The sequence below is a fragment of the Cygnus atratus genome, chromosome 13 (assembly GCF_013377495.2).
Source record: "Cygnus atratus isolate AKBS03 ecotype Queensland, Australia chromosome 13, CAtr_DNAZoo_HiC_assembly, whole genome shotgun sequence".
Classification (NCBI taxonomy): Eukaryota; Metazoa; Chordata; class Aves; order Anseriformes; family Anatidae; genus Cygnus; species Cygnus atratus.
The window spans coordinates 4,573,483-4,597,778 of record NC_066374.1 but is presented as its reverse complement, the minus strand read 5'-3'; the positions used below and the strand labels follow the sequence as shown (position 1 = coordinate 4,597,778).

Genomic DNA, 24,296 nt, shown 5'->3' with positions numbered 1-24,296 from the left:
CCACTGTTGGTTTTCAGTAATATTAGAATAATTTATAAAGGCATCAAAACAAATCCAACATTTATTAACAAGTTGATCTTGCAAACAGTACTTAATTACTAGGACATTTTGGTGAAGTTGAAGGCACCTTGAAACGAGATGGAGTAATAGTAAAAATCATGCTGCCTCCCGCAGCATCCCCTTCATTTAAACTGTCTGACCACCTTCTGCGGGGCTTTTTCCTACTGTACTTTATACAAGTGACATCTGGTACTACTCAGTAGGAATTGCCCTCTTTCTATCTACATATTTACTGTTCCCTACCAGGCACAGATTTTGTACCATGGCAGGAAAAAGACAAAACCTGCTTCATGTTCCTTTGTGTCAGACGCAGGTCGAGTGACTGGTTTTCCACAGGCGCATTTCTGACTTCTGAATTATTTTGCTCTCACCATTCACTAGGAACAACAGGAAAAAAGACCCCAGAGCCCAGCTGGCCAGGCGCTGTTTCTGCTGTCAAAGTCCATAGCAGTATTTGTCAACCAAACAAAGAGGCCACACTGTGTGCCAGGGAAGCCTTTGTAACAATTGGATCCTAAGCTATTTCTGTATAATAGGCCCTGATAACAGGCCCTGCCATATACTGCCTTGAGCTAACAGCCAGAGGAGGTGAAGTCACTCTAAATGTAAACAGCTAAGTCCTCTAGCAAGGAACAGTTCTACTCTGCTGTTAATAGCTAATTATGAAGTTACCAGCCCTACGAAAAGCACTGCTTAAGACAATGATGGGCACGTATCGGCAGTCAATTCACTACAAGAAGGAATTACTCATTCTAGGTAGCATTTTATAGGGGGGGAGGAGCTCCTTTGATTCTTACAATCTGAGCTGGCCCCATAAAAGGTACAGCAGAAAGAACATGCAAGGAAAGATCTCTCTTAATTCAACCTGATTTGAGAAAGATGTGTCATTTCTACTGCTGATTAACAACCTTCTTAAAAAAAATAAAGGGAATTGCTTCATGTAGAGTTTCCAGGTAGGAACTTAGCAACATGGCTTCGTTTCTTGCATTCTAAATTTTAACTATACAGTGCATTTAAACTGAAGCCAAACTGGGCACACTGTCCTGGAGGTAGCTTATTTCATACAGTTGGTACAATGAGGCTGAGGCAGCCTCTTCCCCACTGCCTCAACTCTGCCTCTGACCACTGGGAAACTCTGATTAAAATAAATGGCTTCCTGGGACAGAGGTTTCTCACAAACAGACCTATTTACTTAGTCACCTGCCTTCTGTGAGAAAAGCTGGTCATTTTATCAAGTCTTAAAACCAGGGAAGCCAAGCTGAGATAGGGGATGAAAATTAAATTCCTTATCTCTGATACCTGGTGATAGGACCTTCATACAAGTCAACACAGCTCTACTGTGCTAATTTGGCAGCTCTTCAGCTACCAGCTATGAGAGTTATGATTTTTTTTTGATGGATAAAAACATCCATTAAATTCCAGTAACCTAACAACATTAGGACTGGGGGCTGTAGGATCTGCTTAATTGGTCTGCATCTTTACAGCTTTATTAGTGGCTTTTAAAAATGTCTAAAATCTATGTCCAATATGGCAGTTAGGGAGAGAGAGACCAGTAGTCAAATTGTATTCTTAAACTAGCCGGGGAAGTAGGACAGTCACATCTGTTTTAACCTGTTCAAAACATTAAATAGAAAGCAGATCACTAAAACTGAAGAAAATGCCTCAAAGTAAAGATGGCCACTTTGTAGAGAAACACCAAAAAAAACGGCTTTCTCCGCAACACCAATACTGAGAGGCTCTAACAAGTCCAGGAAGCTACAACTGTTCTGATTTACCGTAACCTTGAATCTAATGCTCAGAGTTGGTGGTAACCTCAGCACAGTAAAGAAATGTTTTCTCCAATAATGAAGTGAAAAGTCTCCCATGACAATACACTGTATAGCAAGAGTTCAGCATTCCCTCCGTGTGTCACGTTGAGTTTAGCATGATGGTCAACAAATATCTGGTACCAAAGATGATCTTTGAAGCTGTTGCATGGTTTGAGCTTTCACACGAGGCTTCCTGGCCAGGATACCACAGTAAGCGTAACTTTATTCTTTTGCTCCTTCAGCATTGGGATTAGTTCCGAGTTGCTCATTCCGATTGCTGGCACTCCATTTACTGCCACTATTTCGTCTCCACACCTAATCAGAAGACAGGAAATACGCTTGTCAAGACTTAATTTATTAACATTACACCCCAGGACCCCAAGATCATCTGTCCTACCTTGTACCAAGATCATAAACTTGTTAATGTGACTTTTTAATTAAATAAAAGGTTAGGGGCAAGAAGAGAATGGATGCAAGCACAGTGAGTGGCTGCTGACAGAGGCTCAATTCTGAGTCAGAGGGCAAGGGAAAAGGAGGACAGTGCTGGTACTTGAGTGACACAGCACTGAAGGGCGTCAGGAGCACAACTGGCTGGCCTGGCAGCAGAGGCAAAAGTTAAACAAAACAAAGTTGTGCTGATAAACGCATTGACCACCAAGGTCTCTTACAGCTACCTGACCAGCCCTTGCTAAGGTGAAGTGCTGACAAGGCCGAGGCATTGTCACACTCTAGTTCAATACAGGAGAGGCTTCCAAGTCCACCTGCTTTGCCCAGCTGTGCAGCACACCCAGCTATCTCCCACCGGGTTGTGCACTTCAGCTGCAAGGATGTGAGGTGCCAAAGCCAGCCCGTTACCTTCAAGTGTCACAGGGAAAGAGCCTTGCTCTCCTAGCACTCAAACAGCACACCCAGTCCTCCACCGAGGCTCTGAGCCAGCTCTGTTCTTCCACACTCCTCAGGGGAGAAAAGCCTGACTCACTACCCTGAAACTCTGACCCCTAGAAGAGCCTCTTTTTTTAATTGTATTTTATTTATTTATTTAACAGTATGGCATTTGCAGCCTGCTGCATGCTTGCGGAGGAGCTGGTTCCTGGAGATAATGCTGCAGTTGAGTTCTCTGGGGGCCTCCAGCTCTGCTACTCACAGCTTCGCTCACTGTGATTACTAACAGGTCACCAAGGCTAGTTTTAATTTTCTCTACAGTGGAGGGCTTTTGGTGCTTGCATTGAGATCATCTTCATAGCCCAAAAGATTTTATACTCAGAAGCCTCCAAGATTAAGCTTGAACATCCCCATTCTAGCTTTATTTAATTACTCAGTTAAAACCTTTACAGTCTTTTAAAATATAAGTTAATTCCTTTTAGTTGGTAGTTGCACTTTTATAGAAAAATCCAAACGCTCATTAACGCAGGACTTTGTTACAACTCTGGTGACAGAACTAACTGCACAAGTGAATGTCTAAGAACTTGAGGTCATTAACTTTTAGTTCAGGCAGCTGAAAGGGTGAAAGCCCCTCAGGAAAACGGTGCATGCTGCCATAAGCATGAGAATGTGTCTGACTCAAACACCAGAGACCCACAGGATGGCCCATACGTACTTCAGTCTCCTGTCTCGGAAGGCAGGAGTCCCAGGCACTATGGTTTTGATGAAGAATGGCTGGTTTCCTTTGCTCTCCTCAAAGCCTCCAACAATGCTGAAGCCCCAACTTTCCAGGTTACCTTTGCTAAGGACAATATCTTGACAGCAGTGAAGGTAGCTGCAAAGATAAGAACAGTCAAAACCAGAGATTGTTTGTGTGTGTTTCAGAGAAAACAGGCTTATGTTTTCCCTTGCACAAAGTGCAGCTACAGAACAGCCTCATCTTTATTTTTGTTTTATGGACTTCAGGCAACCCCTCTGCAAAGTGTTTTATGGAGTAATTCTCAAATCTGAAAATGCCAGTCTTTTAGAAGTCTTTTCTCAGTACTGCCAGTGCTAGTTCAAGAGTTAACAGAAAAAGAGCAATGCTGTCAAAAGGTTTGTGACCTGAAAAATTCATGAATTCACTTTAGAATAACATCATGAACATCATTTTTCATGAACATGAACAGAATTAGTAGACAAAAGCATATTAACTGTAAACAGCACTGCTAGACCCCATTCAGTTGATGGGAATTGAGCTTTTTATTCTGCATGTATGCTATGGGCCTGGTATAACAAAGGCAGCCATATATCACTGATGGAAAGCAAACAACATGAGGTGAGGCGGCCTTTTTTCTACTGCCTACCAATCAGGCTATGAAAGGTCTTTCCTGCAGGACTTGTGTGTACAGTACCGGACTCCTTGGAGAGCAACTGCAGATCACTGAATGCTAACCCCAGCCCCTGACCTCCATCTTATCAGTGAGCCTGGAGTAGGCTGCAATGCTGAGACCACCTTGCAGGATGCGTTAAATAAGCGCTAACAGCGCTCATTCCCCTAGTTTGCAGGACAAACGCATGCAAAGCCTTCATGAGGGGCCTGAAAAGGTGTGTCAGGAGCACAGGCAAACAGCTCCGGTGCTCTGGCTCGCAGTCAGGTTAAATTCTGGCACCAACGTGCTGCCACGCTGCGAAACTGCTGTGGATCACCCCACTGAGGTATTCCAGCAGCTAAACTTTTCCTAATAAACGTTTTTGCCTCAAGGGTTTTGCTTGAGCAGTTTGCAGGTTAGTTTCAGATTTCAAAAGCCTTCTCACAGTTAACTTCTCACTGAGAGAAAGATCCAATTATCTACTTTCAAACTGTAATTTGTTTTTGTACAAGTTCTTCACACACAAACACGGGAAGACCCAGCTGCAGCGTACTGGTACCTCCAGTTTTCTTCTACTGGTATGGTACAACTATAGTATTGTACAACTATGACAAATACACATGGCATCTAGTGCAAATAAATAGCCCAGAGAATAAACGTGCTACTTCAGCATAAAACGTAAATGAACATTGGATACATTCACCAAGAGCTGAATAAGGCTTTGCTCAAAATCCACTTTCCATATGAAAAAGGGCTTTTAAGAAGAGAAATATTAATTCACCATAGTGGAAAATGACTGTGGGAAAAATATTTTAGACTTCACAGAAAGTAAAGGTGCAGATTTTATCCTGGCAAGCTCCCTGCTGGATCTGCATCCCTTTCAGAGCTTATGGAATGCGCTGCTCCAGCGGGGCCACAGCAGGGAGCACCTGAAGGTCATTACAGGGAGAGCTGAGGCTTCGGGGAAGACTGGCTTCATATAAACCTTGAGGGAGAGGACAAGGGGAATACTGCTTTTCCACCCCCTTGGGAATTAATAGCCATGCCCAGTGGTTGTGGCTGTTTCAAGAGCCAAAGCTTTTACCGAGAGCAGATAACTCAACCTTCAGGATTCAGTGTGCAGTAAATTATACCACCACCCCCCAAACAGTGCTTTGAGATGGTATTTTATGCAGTGAGTATTTGGTGTTTAACGTAACACTATGAAGAAATCAAGTAAAGTTCCTACGCTGTCTTCTGTGACACATACAGTGCTCATGATAAACATTCCACAGCAATAATTAGTAGTGTGTAATTAACTTGAAACACTCACCACCACCAATTACAAACAAAGCAAAGAATGGAGAAAGAGTAAAAGTTTACAGGGACAGTAGGGTTGCCCACAGTTGTAATACAAAAGAAAAAAAGCCAGAAACACACCAGCCACCTGGTTCAGTAGAGCCAATACTTGTTGCCTGGGGCTAGAAAGGGAATGTGACCAAGCGTGACCAAGATGCTTGTGTATTCCCTCTGTTACCCGGGGTCCCAAGAAGGGTGCAGGACCAGGGCTGTAATCTCTCCTAAATCCGTTTGGCACCGGTAGTCTGTCATGTAAGCCAGGTTCTGCAGAACGGGCTACAGGGGCTCTGCAGCTCAGTGACAGCACATCCCCTGGTGAGCTGGCATCACAGACAGCATTTGATGCAAACAAAAACAAACCACCAAGATCCAAGAATCAAGTCTAGAATTCAGCACTGTAGGCTCAAGCGTTGCAACAACCAAATGCATTTCTCTAGCCTTGAGCGCCAACTTTGACTCCAGCCTTTCAGCGTAAGAGTTTCCTCTAAGAAGGATGAAAGGATTTTTCTGCTGGATCAGAGTAGCAGCTGCAAAAAAATTGTTGAACGAAAAACAAAATTCCACATGCCATCAGCAACAAGCTTTAAGCTTTCACACTGTATTGCAAAATGTTTTAGCACACTGAGGCCATGTCTACTTTAGCAGGGCAGCCCAACATGGACAGATCTGAGCGAAACAGCTGGTGCATTTCAAGGTCCATTTCTGCAACACTTGAGGGGATTTTCTGTAATCTAGTGTTAATGTGGTACACGAGGTAAAGGGTCTGTTAGTGCCAGAGTGCCAGGCACCAACAGAGGAATAGGAATTCCTCTGAAGCTCTTCTGGTTTAGTCCCATCCAAAAGGAACCCAGTTTGAGTGGGTTGAGACCTGGGCCAACCTAAAATGCTAGCGCAGGGGCACCCTGAACATTTCCAGCTGGCAAACAAGGGTGCCACTTCAGTTCCAGGATTCTCAAGTAACAATTCAAAAAAAAAAACCTGATTGCGCCAGTCACATGATGTCAAATGGTATCCATAACTTGCTTAGATGAAAAAAACAGTTCATTTGTAGGGGCTTTTACAAATCATTCTATGGAGGACCAGCTAGTTGCTACCAGGTCTTATTATAAGAAATGGGAAAATGAGTGAGGAAGCACAAGAAAAAATTATAGCCACTTCTATTACTGGAAACAAGAAGGAAAATTTTGTCAGATCCTAAAGGTCAGACCAAGAAAGGAAGACTGAAGAGCAGAAACGGCATCTGAAATCATTGCTCCTTGCTTCAGTAGTGAGACATAGTGACAGGCAAAGGAAGGGAAGTCAGCGTTGATACCAGCAGCAAAAAGATCTCGGGCAAGGTATTTCATGGCAGGTAACATCAGCCTTGAGACGAAGGCAGGTTATCAACAAGCAAAGAGTGGAGTCCAGTCCCTGCAGCAGAAAGCGTGGTGAAGCTGTGAGCCGACAGACATCCAAATAAATCGGAGAAGGAATAAGGGAGAAAGCGCAGCCGGTTTTTGCCTCTCTGTACTTCACTGCACAAGCACCCGTGAGGAACAAACATCAGCCAGCATCTGAGGACTTGTACTCAGGTTTGGGCTACGCAGGCACAGCTCAAACTAGTTCCTGCTAGCCCTGCACAGAGCAGATCCCTGGGACAGCGGAGGAAGCTGCGAGGATGGTGCTGAGTATGAGCCAAGCTACAAGTGCTTGAGACAAAAAGCTACCCTCCTTGGGCTGTTTTGTTTAGCATTTACAGGCTGCTAAGTAACACAAAGGTAATGTAACTAGAGGCTTTGTTAGGCTTTATTCTTCCAGGTGCCTTAAGAAACAAGGTTGTAAATAACCTGAGCTTCCCACAAAAGGGTTTGGCTTTGCTGTTCTAGGTTCATCTCCTGCGTGATCCTTCTCCAGTCAGCTGACATGACAACAGATCGTATCTTTTGTGGATGAATATACTTTCATGAAACTGCAAAAGCGAGCAAATTAGAGGTTCACCTCTCCAGAAAGGAGATAGAAATCCAAGCTTCTAATGCCCCAATCCTGTCACATGGAATATACCATGTTGCTGCTAAAATCTGTGCTAAGTCCATGGTCCAAAGCTTTGTGCCGGAGAACTCAGCCATTCAGAATTGTTTATGCTTCACGCTAAAGATCACACGATTACAACAGCCAGAAAGAATTAGACTGAAAGAATGCCCCTAAATGAGATGATCAGATTAGAGCCTATAAAGCAGCACAGATATCTGCTGGCCTCTGTAATGCAATCCAGAAAGAGCCACAGTGATTTCAGTTAATGGTATTTTAGCAGGGATTGTTTCTAGGATGACTGTTTCAATCAGTGCCTTAAATGCCAAAATGTGTACGTTTCATTTTTTGTGTCAATTCTCTTAGGGGAAGAGGGGGGAAAAAGTATTCAGGAGCCTCTGAAAACTGTACTGTGCAAGAGAAGTGGGAGAACAACGGGTCACAGTGTAAAAAACAGTTGAACTTCCTTGTGCGTTCATTATACTGTGATCTCACTGACGAATGAGGCTTTCCTCTGCCTCAGAGTGAACAAGAATACTGGTAGTGCTTCCAAGTCAACCCACAAAGCAATTAATTTCTAGTATTTGAGTTCAAAGTCAGCCCTGTGATTGAACAGATCTCTACAGTCACCAAACAAACGTACCTAGGCAATCCAAGCCACGTGATCCAGAGGGGAGACCAGCTGAATCCTCGTTCCTTGATGTCCAGAGAGGGATCTGTTGACTCTGATGCAAGGATTTCCAAGGCTTTCAGTATAACCGAGTGGGAAGCTGCATTAGATTTCAGTGCTGAGACAGCTTCGTAGTAGTTAAGATGAGTCAAATCGATGCCATTTATGCTCAGAAGTATATCTCCTGTTGGTTAAATAAGATAGGATTATTGCAAACCTTTTGCTAGGAAGCCCATCTCTGCCTCAAGGCCTCATGTGTAACCCTGCTTCCACCTTCACTTTAGGGTGCAAGTCCAAATTTCACTTAAAAACAGGTCCTGAAGTATAAAGATGTGAGTCTCCTTACCTCGCTTGATTTTGCCATCCCTGAAGAGGCACCCAATGGGCTGCACGCTCGTTACATATATAGGGAGCTTGTTTTTGTTATCCCTTCCACCTCCAATTGTTATTCCTAAAGACTCCTTTGGTTCCTTTTTTATTGCAACTGTCTTCTCATGAGTTACATATCCCTGAGGTAAATCCTACAAAGGAATGACGGTACAATATACAGATTCGTTAATGCAATTAACATGAGAAGCCCAGATCCAGAACAAAACAACAGAACATCCTGCCTCTTTAATCCAGAGCATTTCAGCAATGTTGCCAGATGGCAAAGTCAGCTTCTCTTGTACTTGCTCTGGGTGGAAACACTACCCTGTATCTCCAAAGTGCTACCACCAGGACTGAGGCACCGCTGTCTGGGAAACGAAGCTGCTCCCAGCAGTCCCACATCTGTTTGCTGTAAGGAGACGCTTGCTGAGGGGTTGCCTCTCAAGGCCAGGCCTATCAAGCAATCAGCCCCTCTCTGGCTACTAATAGATTGGGATCAGTAACTTGTATTATCCACTCTGAGTCACTTTGTTTCTCATGCATGACTTAAAAGCTTCACGTAAACTCAAGTTTACAGTGTTTACAATAGAATAACCACATACCCTGATTTCTGCTCATCAAGCCAGCATGACACAGATGGATAAAACAGACAAGGAGGAGATATTTTCCAGATACAGTATACAAAACAAAAATCAAAACTTGAAGATGCTGATGAAGATGGCCAGCATCCTTAGAGAGAACGTCTAGTGATTATAATGGTATTATTTAAAGTTTAAATATCAGGATTTATTATTTCCCTGTTAGTTTGCACATAGTTGCTGCAAATTGGAGGTAAAATTAGTTTTTTCAGGACAAACAAATCAAGATTTTTTCAGGACAAACATTTTTGGAAGACACTAGCATCTTCGTTTTTCAGGTTATAGTGAGAGCACACACTCTAGCAGGTGCTATAGATACAATATGTAAATGGCAGACCACTGTTTACACCAAGGCACCACACTCCAGGCATTTGTGGCAGCTACTCACTAACCTCCAATGGAGGTGTTTAAACACGTAAGTCTAGGCAGTTTCAGAACGTTTTCTCACTGAAGTGGTAGCTCTAAACATGGGGCAAACGTCCACTGGCACAACAGACTGGCAACTCTCCCCCTACGGGATATTCTTATAACATGTAAATGGATGGCAGACACAACACTGAAGTCACAGGACTGCTACAGCGTAGTTTGTGTATTTTCTACTTCTGTTCCATAGAGCTGTCTAGCTCCTAACCAGAAGCGTAACTCGGTATCATTATGCAGTACTCTGAATGTATCGTGTTTTATGAATTTCAAGAAGTCCAGTGCTGGCACTGTTAAGTGTCTCACGGATGGTAAATTTCCCGTGGCCCTTTCCAACAAGGAGGGATTAAACACTGTTTCTGCATCAACATTAGAGACTTCAGAGGAAATTTTGACATGTTTTTCTTGGTAGATGACAAATACTCAGTTCTCCAGTACTAATAGCCACAAACCTGCTGCTTTTCAACAGTCCAAGAAGAAAAGGAGCTATTGGTCGGCCTTACATAACAAATAATTGTCACAGAGCTAAAACATTAGATCTACAGTCCAAGAGTAACCAGTGCTTTTGCTGTTATTTACAAAGCTTACTTTCTGGTAGTTAGACTTTCGCCTGTAGTGATGCTGGTCTAGTCTTCTCCGATGGTGCACTGGGCTTCCTCCATTGCTGCTGCTGCTGCTGCTGTTGTTCGATGTGCTGCCATCTTCCCCTGGGTCCAGCAGCTGCACACCTGGCTGCCTCAGGACTACGAAGTTCACTCTTGATTCACTGGTCTGCCAGGAAAAGCAAAGAGAGGGTCTGAAACCATGAGATGGCAAGGTCCCCTCATGGTTTGTGGAGCACCTTAGTTTTGTGAGCGTTGGTTTTGAAAGCTGTCCACTTTGTGAAAAAGTAAATACCACAGTCCACATGTATCCATAAAAGGAGCTACTTAAAAAAGCAATGCTGGTGATTAAGTTTAACTAAGAAATGCAGATGAAGGCAAAACTCAAAGAAGTTCAAAATAAATCAGAAACTAGGGGAGATCCCCTGTCATTTTCTTGGGAAAAAGAGAAGGATAGGTATCATTTTCTACAGACGGTCTGAAACAGATCTATGCAATGTGATGCATAGAAAACTGGGAAGAGCTGCAGAATTCTATGGTGAAAAGAATAAAGGAATTAGAAAATGTTAGAAGGAAAAGGAGTATAGTCAGGCTTCGTTCCTGCCTCTGTTCCCCACAAATGCCAAACAAAAGGAGGCAGAAAGGGACAATCACTTACTTCTTCCACTTCAGTACAAGTAACCAGAATGGTGCATTGCAGTGCAAAATGAACAGAGCTACAACACTGACTGATCCACACAGTGGATGACCATGATAAAAGTCCTGGATGCTTTTTCTTTTACTGTAAAGAAACTTGTTAAAGCTCTTCCCCTCCCAGCTTATGCACCATGTCTATTGTTCAGCATCTCCCACCCATTTTTCCCCAGAGTACCTGAAGACATTACCTTTTGTCTAAGACTGCTGCCAATTAAACACTAAAACAGCTGTACATCTGGCCTTGGCAGAAATACAGGGAAAGCATTCACTATTGTTACTGCTCCTCTGTCTGAAGGAACGAACTAAATTAATCTGACAAAACCTTATTGTGAAGGACTCCATTGGGGTAAGGCGTATGTGCTCGCTTGGGGCGTTTCCTGCAGTGGATGAGTGAAGTGGAGTTGCTGCTCCCACTTTTCCACATGGGATCCTGCTCCCCTGGTGCCACAGCACCACGCAACAGTGAATTCCCTGGCCTGGGAAGAGACACTGCATTAGCTGCTCTGGTTTTGTTGTTGTTTTGGATGGTTGGGGTGTTTGTAGAGTAAAGGAGAGGGGTTTTTGTTTTTTTTGAAATGGAGTTTTAAAGAGTCTCTTCAAAATCATTTCAGGATGCAATTTCTTCCAGACAAGTTGGCACACATCTACATCTCCATGAAAGATATTGTAAACATTGCATCCTGAGCTGGGGATGTGCCCTCCCCTTCACCCCAGAGTACCAGACTATGTACAGTGCATATTATAAATATATATATTATAGGTGCAAATAGCACTTTACAATACAGGTGGAAGGACTCTTTTCTCCAAATGGTTTGCAATCAAAATTAAAAAGAAGTTTAACCCATACTTTTAATTAGCTCTCAGAAGAACACATAATGTTTGGAAGACTTGCAGTTTTACAGAGTGTCACTTCAAAAGGAATTCAACCCCCAAGCCCACTGAAGCCAGTTGTGAGACTTTGGTTACTAATTTCAATGGGATCAGGAGAGGGTCCCTCACGCAGGAGTTATGCTTGCACACTACTAGAGAAATACAGCAGCACTTAGGATGAGAGCAAAATTCTAATGGGCCATCGTATGGAACCATATATAATATAAAAAAGGATCTCAGAACTGGAACCCTGCTGTTTCTCTTCTATTCTCCTGCTCCACTGTGCTCTCCTTTGCTGACTACCAGGAAGAGAACTGGCTCTCCCTTACTCAGCTGACCTCAGATCCTTTCCAGGACATAAACAGTGTGTGATCAGATGTATTGTGTCAGGATCTCCAGATAAAAACAAACAAGGTCACCGCCTAGGAAGATAAAGAATTTAAAAACTGACCTACTTGACATCGGCTGCACACGTAGCAGTCCCTATTCCTGAACCAAAATTCCTTGCCAACTCTGTTCACCAAAACATTTGGCATGCTGCAATAACAACAAACTCCTATTGTGCAGGAAAAGACCACCTTTCTGCCACCATTTTAGGTACTGTAGGAGGTTTTTGGTCTGTGATGCCCCATGTTGTTTTCTAGACTCCCTTCCCAAATACTGGTAAAATGGGGAATCCCACAGAGAATTTCAGATCAATCAAAATGGTTCTGTCCTGTGCGGGCAGCCTGTCACATCCCCCAGCAGACATCTTCAGTTTGATTGCTAGAAGGACAAGAGGCTATCCTGATCTTTTCTGGTCCCTACAGATGATGTACACGGCCATTCTGCAAGAAGGGCTCCACACCACCACACCACAGGGGTGATCCAATTGCCTCGGCTGAACTGAAGTGCCACAAGCAGCTGCCTCACTTCAGACTCATCAGAGATGACTCACAGCGTGTTCCTACTCTTCGTGTTTATTCCATTTGGAAGCAATGCTTCCCACACATCTGCGGGGAAGCCGCTTTCCCAGAGGGATCTCAGGGAAGGCAGGTTGCTCCCGCGTGTTCTGTTAGCCCTTGGGTCAGAGCAGGAGCCCTGCCATCAACGCAGGCAGCTGCAGTGTCATTAGCTACACAACTTCACCCGCGTTATCAATTACCTGGATTATCTGTGCTGCAGTCTCCGGCGTTCCTTGCCTCAAATCCTGGCCATTTATAGACAGGACTCTGTCATTCCGACTCAGCTTTCCATTTTTGGCTGCCAAACCTCCCTCTAACAAATCTAGAATAAAAATCCCTGCCTCATCCGTCTTCCTGATCAGTTTGATTCCCAAGGGTTCGGACCGGTCTCTCTTTATCAAGGTGACGTGGATCACTTCCCGGTTGGTAGCAGAAGTGGAATCCTGCTGTGCAGTCTTACTGGAAAAACCCTTCTCCTGCAGGACCATGAGGTGGAGAACAGGACCTGGGTGGCGCAGGAAGGAGACAGCCTGGCAGTGAGTCACACTGCTGATGTTGACACCATTCACCTAGAAAGACAAACAAACCAGAGTCCCTCATCAGAACCTCCATAATTTAGGCACTCTCTGCAGCACAGAACATCACAGAGCTGGAGGCAGGATGTACAACTCCCTGTGCAGTGCTGTGACTGAAGCAGCTGCTGCGAACACACATTAGAGAGCAGAGCTTTCTAAAAAAGAATGCAGAAGAAAGCAGATGAAATAAGGCCATCGGTGATGGTGAACAGCTGAGTAGTGGCGAGACAGGACAACACAGCTAACAAATCTGAAACTGCAAAACATTAAGTGATGACATCTGTGCCATGGCACCGCAGAACTGCTTTCCACTAACTTCCCAGCATTCAGTGCGCACTTGGAGGAGAAGAGTCAAATGGGAGACTGCCCATCCTCACTTGAAGAGTGGTCCACCATCTGCACAACAGCTGGAATCATCACCCTAACCACGCTTTTACCAAGGTAACCCTGAGAAGCTAATATTCACTTTGTTGTCACATGAGACTCTGTAGTGTGCTTTTAGGATATCGGTCAGGCTACCAAGTGTGGGGAGCTGCCCTTTTTTGCAGCCCAGTCAGGATGGAGACGTGCAGTTATACTGGACAACATTCAAGCTACACTGCTGGGCTGAGAGAGAAACCAGCTGGGAGATTGCATCGGCCACTCACGCGTGAGGCTGCCAGTCATTACTGATGTCTGCAGTCCAGCAGGGTAATCAGGTCTTTATGGCTCGTCAAATGATTGAGCAGCCGTAGCCGGGAGGCGCTAACAGTTTTCACTGCTTGTAGACAAGCTGCTGCAGCCTCAGTTAGCATGCTACAACACAGCACAACGCAGTCTGGTTAATCTCAGTGGGGCAGCATGGTACAGGGCTAGTGCTCCTTATTATCCACCTTATATACGTGATGCTGACTTCAAGTTATTAAGGAAAGGCAGCTTAAGCAACATAGCAGAGCAAGTAAACTAAGACTTCCTAGCTAGAGCACAGTCCACTGGAGAGAAACGGTGCTACTGGGTGAAATTTATCAGGTAAAGATCTTTTTCCTTGATCCAAAATGATCTGAATTCCAAAAACTCAAGGGAATAGAAGGACCCTCAAATCTACTTCTCAGCCCCAGGAAAAACACAATGCTACCAATAAGCATGTCTGATCAGTGCTTTAAAAACCCTATCTGTAGAGATTTCCCAATTTTTCTAGGCAACTTTGCCTGCTGACCCCTTATCTCAAGTCAAGAGAAGCAATGGGACAATCAGGGGTTTGCGTACCTCCAGAATGTGGTCCCCAGGTGCTATTCTTCCATCTGCAGCAATGACAGAATCCCGCAAGACTTCCTGAACAACGATGTTTCCTAGCGGGGTGTCTTTACCCCCAACTATCCTCATGCCCAGCTCTTCCTCTGGGTCTTCTCGGTGAATTTCAATTGTGCTCGTTTCAGCCACAAGACTCGCTCTCTGAGGAAGGTCTGGTTGGGGAAATTGAAGAGAAAAAACAACACATGAACAGAATCTTCCCCCACATACCACAAGATCTGCAATACTGGGAGGTTGTGTTCAAAAGTAGCATCTGAATGGAAAGGAAGAGAGAGCAGCTATCAGGAGAGGAACAGCTAGGTCAGACTGAGTGCTAAAAAGCTCCTATTTTTCTGGTTTCTCCAGAGTGTTTCTCCTCTTCTAGCTTATGGCAAATTTAGACTGACTGCTATTTCTTGCATTTTATTAAAGGGCATTCAGAGTGTTTCATTTAGCATTCATTTGTTTTTCCTGCTGTGACAGCTGGACTACACACAACTAATCCCCAATTCCACCACACCCACTGGGAAGGGGGACTGCCGAGCTGTAATTACCAGCCTGCCATCACGGTGACTCTACCACAGGCAGCACACTGCCATTTCCCTCCTCTAATTTCCTTTCCTCCTTTTTTCCCAGCCTCCCATACACCAGGAGTCATGTTTACGTATTTCACAGCCTCCTGCAGCCTAAGCAATGCTTCTCAGACACTTTGAAGATGAAAGTTGTTAGCAAGTCATTTTAAATTTACCAGCGCCACAGCATTTAGGCAGGCCCAACGCTAAAGGATCCAAGTACACTGTGAGGGTGAACTGCCGCTGTCACACAGGAGGTGCAAAACCTGCCCCAGTGTACTTGGGGAAAGAGCCAACGGACAAGTAAACTGACCTCTGCGTTAGCACAGCAGCAGACAAGTTCCCAGCTCCAGCCTCTGCACGCTTGGAAATGGCAAACTTGGAGACAAGGCACCCAGACTTCACGCTCCTGCCTTCTAATAGGGACTGAGACAAAGGGGTCAATACTGAAATGGAGGTGGTTCCCTTTATCTGCAGGGCTTTTCATAGCCAACTGCTAATCCAAAACCAGGCTAGGCTATAAAAACACCTTTGCTTTGTACTGTTAGAGAGGTACTGAACACTCCAGGATATCAACTGTATATTTAACTTTCTTAACAAGATTAAGAAGCTGGAGCATTTCCTAATTACTAATTATGTGGCTTCTACAAATGCTTTAAGTGCTGCATGTTCCCACTGAGCAGGACCGCATTTGTTTTGCAAAGAATCCTGGAAATAAAATAACTGCAGTCTGAGATTCTCTGAATTGTTTCGCACTGATGGGTTTTGTGCTTGTGAGCAGAGCTTTCCACACCTGACGCACACAAATGCATCTCCCTTCTCCTCAAGGACACGCGGGGGAAAGAGATTATTCCTACAGCTACTAGCGGCTGAACAGTAGTGAGGATAGCTAAGGATGTTGGGGACACCTTAGAAATTGAAGTGTCTGAAATAGCTACCTCATTTTTATATTATAGAAGGTAATTACATAATTACACTTCTTTATCAAACTCTCACCTTCTTCAGTCTCCTCAAAAGCTGGATTAACCAGTCCAGGCTCTGCAGTCCCTAGTGATACCACAGCAGCTGCAGAGCTTTCTGCTACCAGTGATGATCCTGCGCTTGGTACCTCTGGATCCTTGGGCGTGTTCGTCTCCACCTTGACAGGGGGATCCTCCTTCCCTTTGGAAATGGGATTCTTTTTCCGTTGCAGTTCAGATTTGTATTTCTTGAAGCCAGGACACCTGAAGAGAGATTGTCAGTGACTCTAAGTGGCTCATCTCTGCCTGCATGGCTAACCCAGCACACGCGGGCTCTGACCGACAAAGACATGCAAAGAACTACATTCATGATCTCATCACCTGCAGAGCTCATATCGCAGATGCTAAAAGTTGTTCTTGTTTTACTTTCAGCTTCTACTTGTATAGAAGAGTGGGCTTCTTATTCCCTTACTTTCAAAATTATTAAGCACATTATTTTAAGAAGGAGAATGCAATGGGAACTGGACTTTCCCTTGCTAAATATTTACCTGGCAAACTCTCAGTGAAGACAACAATACCTCTTTTAAAACGTAAGCAAATACTTCACTCTGCACTTCTAGAGATGACGACGAACTGTATCTTTATGCAAAGGAAGTGTCTCGAGTTTCAAGCTCAGCCCTGAATTAGGCTTTGTTTTTTAATGAGTTGGTAACGTGGGAGAGCAGTGAGCAAGGCTTGCTTGCTTCTTTTTCTCTGAATGAGGCCTGGCTGTCAGACAGCTCTGCACCTCCAGCCCCTGCAGGTGACAGCTCCGCTTGAACGTTTCAGAGCAGTTCGTGCTCCCACCGACCACTCCCCAGACGGAGGCTCAAGGAGCAATTCTGCATTCAAGAAAATGTGCTCTGTTTGCATCCGCAGCACAGCTAGCCTGTCTCAGCAAAAACGAGTGAAGAAAAACAAGCTCTTTTATCAAGGGTACTTATAAAAAGGTAGCAGGTAAGGAGGGTGATGAATTCAAAAGCATCACTTTCAGAGACATGAGTAGTACTGGGTGTTTACCAGAGTCACTTTCCAAATTAAACTAGACTATTTACATTCTGGCTAAGCAAGTCTCATCCTGGTATTAGTTCCTCTGGTTATTCCTGGTCACTTATTCCCCAAGCAATAAGATGACCCTAAAACTTAAAGACAGAAGCTGGTTGATCCACTTGTGCATGTCCCTCTTAAGATGCTGAGAAATAAATTTACTTTGCAAAGGGCAGAGGAATCCCCCAAGAAAACAAGTTGCTAGATGCTTCTTACCCCTTAAGTCTCCTACTATCAATTAATCTCATTTAAAAAAAAAAAATGAACACCCAAATCCCAGTGTAATTTTTTCCTTTTTTTTTCCCTCATTTTTCAATCTAACCATGCTCACAGCGCATATCCTTGATTTTTTTAGAGCACTCCATCCCCACAGGAGATGCTGAGAACTATGAACGGCACACAGGAACGATATAGTTTCCAGTCAGGTCTTCAATGTAAACATTTAAGGGCGCCTCCCTCTTCCATGTTTAACTCATGCGTCAGAGGGATTAACAAGTGGCACAAGTTTTCTGATACCGGGACAGATTTATGGAGCGGAGGGGAAGGCTCTGACCCTGCTTGTTTCTGTAGCCCAGCCCAGCTCTGGGCCATGCCCTGCACGACAGTGGCTGCTGGGCAGCCCCATCCCCACAGCCTAAGCATTCACCCTGCTAGGGAATGAGAAAGCTCAATTAAAAAAAAAAAAAAAAAGCTCGTTACTGCAAGGACACTGGGAGCTTTCAGCAACGGAGCGTCTTCCATCACATCCCCTGGCTCTAACACGGCCTCTGAGCTCGTGGGTACCACAGATGGGCAACCACAAGGGTACGTGCTTGGCCCGAACCGTGACATGTCCCACGTGCTGATGTTCCCTGTGCACTTGGTGACCTGTTTATAAAATACAGCACTGCCACAAAAAGCTACAGCACAGCTGAAGGGAAGCAAGCCAGTTGCATTTCCAGTGCCCGCTGAGAGAATACACCTTGCCAGTGAAGGTCTGCTTCCGCCTGCAGTACAGCTTGCACTTAGCTCCCTTTCCTGCAATCATTAACTAGGAACAAATGTTCTTCCAGCACTGTGGCAAGAGCTCTTTGTCACCAGCCCTTCTTTTAAAGCTACAAAATTCTGCCTGCCACCAGCTCAGCTGGCAGTGGAACCACCGAAACATGTCTGCTGACAAGCAGAGGGAAAAAAAGAGTCTTCCTCTGCACAGGAGAAAAAAATAAATGTATTTTTCATTTGCGTCTCTTTCTCAGAGAAAGGAAGAGAGAAGATAATGGAATTATAAGTAGGTGATTCAGCAACTGCATAATGTGCAGCTTGGAGGGACTTGCATTATTTGGATCAAAGACATATTGCGCATCTTAATTGGACCAATTAAACTGGCAACACTGCACGATCCCTTGCCTCTACAGTGTTGACTTAGTGCCTGTTTTTCTTCTCTGCTCAGTGAAAGAAGGAGTAACCACGTTTGTTCTAATTTCCAGAGTCAGCTGCCCCAGCTCAGGACACAGAAATTTAAGCACATTTAATAGGATAAGGGTCTGCAGACAGCTCACCTGCAAGGTAAGGACCTCAGCCTTCGCCTCCACGGCACACGGGAGCTGCCCTCCCTACCCCACAATTACGCCGTCTTCACCCACCCACCTCTCCAGCCTCACCCTCTGCCATCTCTGCTGTCCCACCTTGTCCCAGTTCAGGGACTGTTCTGAGCACGGATCTCTCAGGTCAGAAGCACAAGAGACAGATGGCATTACACAAGGGGCAACACTGCAAATGGGTATGCACCTGTTCTGCAGGTGAGCCTCCAGTTCACAGCGCTGCATCGTCTGCTGACACTCCGCCTTGAAAGGACAGCTGACAACCAGCTTATCCAGCAGGTTTCGTACCAGGAGGCTAGACTTGTGGCACTGCTGGAAAGAGAGTTTTTTCCGATCCATAGGACAAAAGTTGTACTCCTGCATGAAGTTTTCGAGGCACTTGAAACAGTACGTGTGTCCGCAGGGGGTGTCCATGGGCTGGAGCAGGGGCTGAAGGCAGATGTGGCAAATGAGTTCGTCGTCCACCTCGTCCTGGAAGTTATAGAGGTGATTGTCCGGCAAGAGGTGGAACTGGCCGCATTCACAGCAGAGTTCGCCAGCTTGGTACGCGTGCTCCTCTGCTGCGGGGTCAGCCATGATAGCCAGGATGCCACTCTCTCAGGCCAGCAGGAAGGAAACTTGTCACGCAGTAGCTGTCTGACAGAGTTCCTCTGATGAAAAGAAAAGAGAAGAAAAGAAAGAGAGATTTCCAGCCACCGTCAGCTCTCCACGTAGCCAATTAAAAATTAAATAGCACTCCTGCCTTAAACTCCCCCTGGTATCTTCACAGCCACCAACCCCTCTTATGGTTCTTCCTTCCAGAGTGACCCTGTGAATGATCAACCCTGGGATCAGAGAATACAGGGACCTGAGTCAGCAAAATGTTTAAGCTTCAATTACTTTGCATGCAACAGTGACACAGGGTAGGTAGAACCTTGCTAACCCTAGGAACTGGAAAAGCTGAGACAAATGCTGCCTGTTCTTGAGGGAGAACACCACAGAGAGAAAGGAAGGGGAAAGAGAATTTCTGACTGATGTTTAAACTGACAAATTTTCTGTAGAGCTTCCCAGATGACACTGAGTATTATTAATTTAAAAGGTATGTATGGCAAAATATCACTTCAGGCACTTCTGGTTGTCTGGTTTTATGGTCTGGGTTTTTTGGGGGATTGGGGATGAGGAAAAAGAAGAGAAAGAAATTTCAAAAGAAAAAAAAATCTACCAATTTCCTTCCTCTTAAGTCCACTCCCTCCAAAAATGTTAGTGTTAACAAAGACTGCATTGTTCCCTACTCATCCGTGCCTGTCTGCGCACTGAAACATATTTCCTATGGAAAGAGGCAAGCTTTCTATGGGGGAAAAGCACAACAGATAGTCCATGTCATAGTTCATCATGATGTGACCCAAAGGCTTGAGCTTCAGCTTCCTACAGGTGGGAAGAAAGAAGTCAGGGACAAACTGAGTTCTTCGCAGCTGCTGCTTTCCTGATTTTAAGAATGGTATCTCCAGTCACATTCATTTTCAATCTTGCCTATTGTAATTGCGTTTTTTTTAAAATATAAAATTCACCTGAGTTTGCTAGCAGATTACCTACAGGCAGAGACACTGCAGGAAGGATTCCTGTTAACCTAGCTGTGACTTTAATGAAATAGGCAGTGTGCTACCGGATGAAGCTAACACTCACTGTTACACTGTTGTTGTTTTTTTGTGGTCGTGATGGCGATTATTTTATTTAAGTTCATTAAAAATCCCACAGCCAAACCCAAAAATAAATAAATAAATAAGTAGGACTGTGATGAAATGGAAAAAAAAAATGAAAGAAGACATGGAAAATATTTGAAAAGAGTTGCTTTTTTTGGAACAGGTAACAGCCGAAGCAAGAGCGAACAGCGAGCGCTGGTCTGCACCGGTGCCTGGAGGACACGGCTGGCGTGCAGCAGGCGCTTTGGAGGAGGGTAGGCAAGAACAATAAGACAGCAAGAACGGCAAGAAAAAATTAGTCATGGGTTTCTAATAAAAACCATACATCATTCCACTTCAATTAACTGTCAAGCATAAACCAGGTAGTTAATTAAAAGGATAACACATCACCAGCAGAATCAAGCCACTTTATGGGCAAATTTTCCTAGCTATAGAAAGCTGTTCGGTTCAGAAGATGACAACATTACTGTCACGGCTCCAGGTGGGCACAGCGCATGTGCTGTTTGCTTCTCCTGTGGCTGCAGGGCCAGGAAGCATCTTCCCCTCAAGGAAGGCACTTACACTACACAGTCCGAGCTCTTCTTTTTGCAGTTACTCCTTAACCTTTGCACGCACATCAAAGCAGATGTGCCCTGTCCCTTCAGAAACACCTCTGCTCTTGGGTACTCAGCTCCATCTGGAACAGTCAGATACCTCTCCTGTTTTCCTTACAGTAAGTCTCCATCTGATCCTAAATTATCTCACAAGCGAAAAGGAAACATTCCTGACATCAGACAATCCCTTCCCATCACCTACCAATTGTAATCAATCAGCTCAGCACCAGCAGTTAAGCGCCAGGCTTCCAAGGCAAACACCTACCAATACGAAATACCTGCACTTCGGGTTGTAGCATTTGCATAAAATTTTGGCAGGTGATTAAACAAATCTGCTTTCTCGGTGAAAACAAACTTCATGGTAATTTTGCTGATAAACTACTTCTGAATGGGGGGGGGGGTTCCACATTATTTACCAAATTCATTCTCTGCTTTCTGTGTTTGTTATAGGTTATACGTGATGAATCCCATTTATGAGTCACTTCAAAACTCAGGGAAGATAAAAGCATCACCACAACCTTGCAGCGTTTTTCTTCCCCGTAACTGTTCTGCCCTCTCCGTTTTAGACCCTCGAAAAAAAGGCGTGAAGATTTCACTCGAAAGTGCCAGAGCAATTTCTTCTTTTACACTGCTGTCCCGTCAGCGAGGAGGACACTCCTGCAGACACCAAGGAACCAAAGCCTGACACCTCAGCCCTGAAACCCATCCCACAGCCTTCGGCAAGGCAGGAGTCAGTGAGCAGCATGGGGAGGACAGCAGGCTCAAACAAGCCTGCCGCTTGTTCAGTGATTCAGTCAGAAAGCAGATGTTCTGTAAGAGGAAAATTGCTAACATCTTATTCAGCAAAGATGACTACTTCAGTGCAACAAGGCAGGTTTGAAGTGTCTGGAAACTGCGCTGTTTGGGCACAACAGGCACAGCTGCCGTCTGCTCAGATACACCCAGCTCCACAAGCCTGTCTCAGGCTGTGCCGCAGCCAGGCCCTAGGATTCTAGCTCTGGAGGTGAAGTCTGAAGTCCACCCGATCTTTGGCAGTTTCCATCAAGTTTCAGCTACTCACTCCAGCCTCTGAAGGCTGGACCATGCCCAGCAATCCCCTTTGTTCTGGTGCAGCTTGCTGGTACGGCGCTCCCCCTTTCTCTAGTACTCGCACCTCTCCCCAGGCACACTAATTCCAAGAGAGCTTACAGCTTGTGTAAGCTGTTTGAGCTTACACGCAATGTACTACATAGTAAGAGGAGGTCACAAAATAAGGACCTAACTTGGTCCCAAGTTGCTACTTACTGACCACATGAAGCCTGACGTACGTTTATGCTGCTGCTCTGGCGGGCTCTGCAGTTTTAGAAGCAAAACACAACAAATACATGCCAAGACAAAGTTATCAAAAAAGTAATGCAGCCCACTCCTATACGTGATGAAGAACTGAGGAAAATAAGCCTACACAAATTTCTCTACATTTCCCCCCTTTTTACCACATGTGGATAGAGAAAAGATTTCTTTGAGATCATTTTTACCACACAACAAGAACAAAAGCAGTGTTTTTTACAGGAGGATTTCTTGTACTGTAACACTGACTCAAAGAATAGCTTTTTCTTTTTTTTAAAGGACAACTTATCAGGTTGTCGAATCTATTTCCCTGCCAAGCAAGACTATTCCTGACAATAGCAGCACGTTGCCTATTCTTGTTCTAGCCCTGCCGGGGCACAGCCCCCTCTGCACATCTGCATGGTGGGGAGCACGCGGCACCCAGCCAGTCGGCACCGCTCCTGCTGGGTGGACAAACCCTGTCCAGAACTGGCCTCCGCTGCACCCGAGCCTGGCAACAGAGCTGATGAATTAGTTGTGCAGATGTTCAAAAAGGCCTTTTAAAAAAAAAAAAAAAGGCAAATTACCCTACAAAAATCTTTCCAATGTTGTGCCTCTGCTTGCACTAGAATGGCTGAAAAGAAAGGGCGGCTGTAGCAGCTGGCTGCCCCATGAGCAGCATCCGTGCTTCCAACCTTGTCACTTAAGGTCTCAGCATTTCCAAACGCAGCCCTCGCTCCATGTTTGTAAGGCATTTCACTCTGCCACCGGTTAGTGGGGAGCACAAACAGGCATAGTTCATCCCAGGCCTGTCTCTTCATACAGCTCCAGCGCCTGACACGAGTTGCTTTCAGGCATGGAGATGTTTACCTTCCTGACATCTTTCTGAGGTATGATCTTGCTGCTTTTCCAATTTACAGACTGAGCTTGCATCACGAGAGGCTAAACTAAGACCCACAGAGCCACAACGCGGGGGAATTGAACACTGTTATGTGATCCTGAGTCTGATTCTAAGTGACTTACCTCACCTCACGTAGGGACCTCCTAGGAAAGCAAAGCACACCGAGCCTGCAAGTCCAAAACGATATTCCATCCCTCCCCCGAAAAAGACTGCTTCTGTTAACTAATTGATCTATAAAACCACAAGTATGGCAAATGACCCAGAGCACATTCCACGCTGCAAAATAAGGAAGCGTGCAGCCAGTTTGCTGCAAGGTGAGGACGTGGAGCAGAAGTGCAAAGATTCTTCCAGCAGATCAGGATCACTACAGGAATGCCTCGTACTGACAGAATTAAAAAAAAAAAAAAGTAGACATTTAAAAGGCATCTGTCAGGTAGCTAATTCTCAATATTAAAAAATTATTTGTACCGTGGAAAGTAGCTTGGAAATACAAGGGCTTTCTGTGTTAACACTTACACACTGATATGGATAGATATTACTGAAAACCCAGATATAAACACTGGCATTGAGGCTACAGGGCGCATGCCCCACGTATACTGCTATGTAATAGTTTACTGTGATAATTATGCTACTTATTATATTTATGACTACATTTCCCTGGGAGACTGGAAATGCAACATTCCAAGTAAAGGCTCCACAATTAATTTTTTTTGGGGTGGACAAAACAAAGCCAGCACATTCTGGATTAAGATGGCTGAGGGCACTAACCCCAAGATAATCTGCTTACATAAAAACAAAGCAACAAGTTCAAGATGGATGCTAACATAGCAAACCCAGTGCTCTAACAATGAACCATGAGAAAAATTGACCAAAAAAAAAAAAAAAAGAAAATCTTTCTTCAGATAGTTTTCCCTTAGTTCAGAAGCCTTCTGTTTCACTGAATGGGATTTTTTTTTTTTTTAATGAGAGAGAAAGATTGCGAAAGTGTGCTGTAACAGGTTTTTTTGCTGAATTTCAGCTCTACGTTGAAGGAGGATTTCACACACGTGAAAAGGGACAGGTTTTGTACCAAACACACCAGT

General features: G+C 44.6%; 1 protein-coding gene across 1 annotated transcript in view; it reads right to left on the bottom strand.

Moving 5' to 3' along the window:
- Positions 1 to 24,296, bottom strand: part of LOC118245561 (ligand of Numb protein X 2-like) — a 31,968-nt gene continuing 7,672 nt past the window's right edge. Inside the window, exons 2-10 of the mRNA XM_035541863.2 lie at positions 18,924 to 19,386; positions 16,108 to 16,334; positions 14,516 to 14,712; positions 12,896 to 13,264; positions 10,172 to 10,354; positions 8,503 to 8,677; positions 8,130 to 8,340; positions 3,466 to 3,624; positions 1 to 2,183 (exon numbers count right to left, since the gene is read on the bottom strand). Coding sequence (XP_035397756.1) covers positions 2,048 to 2,183; positions 3,466 to 3,624; positions 8,130 to 8,340; positions 8,503 to 8,677; positions 10,172 to 10,354; positions 12,896 to 13,264; positions 14,516 to 14,712; positions 16,108 to 16,334; positions 18,924 to 19,312 — 2,046 coding nt within the window. The 5' untranslated portion in view covers positions 19,313 to 19,386 and the 3' untranslated portion in view covers positions 1 to 2,047. The remainder of the gene's footprint in view (positions 2,184 to 3,465; positions 3,625 to 8,129; positions 8,341 to 8,502; positions 8,678 to 10,171; positions 10,355 to 12,895; positions 13,265 to 14,515; positions 14,713 to 16,107; positions 16,335 to 18,923; positions 19,387 to 24,296) is intronic.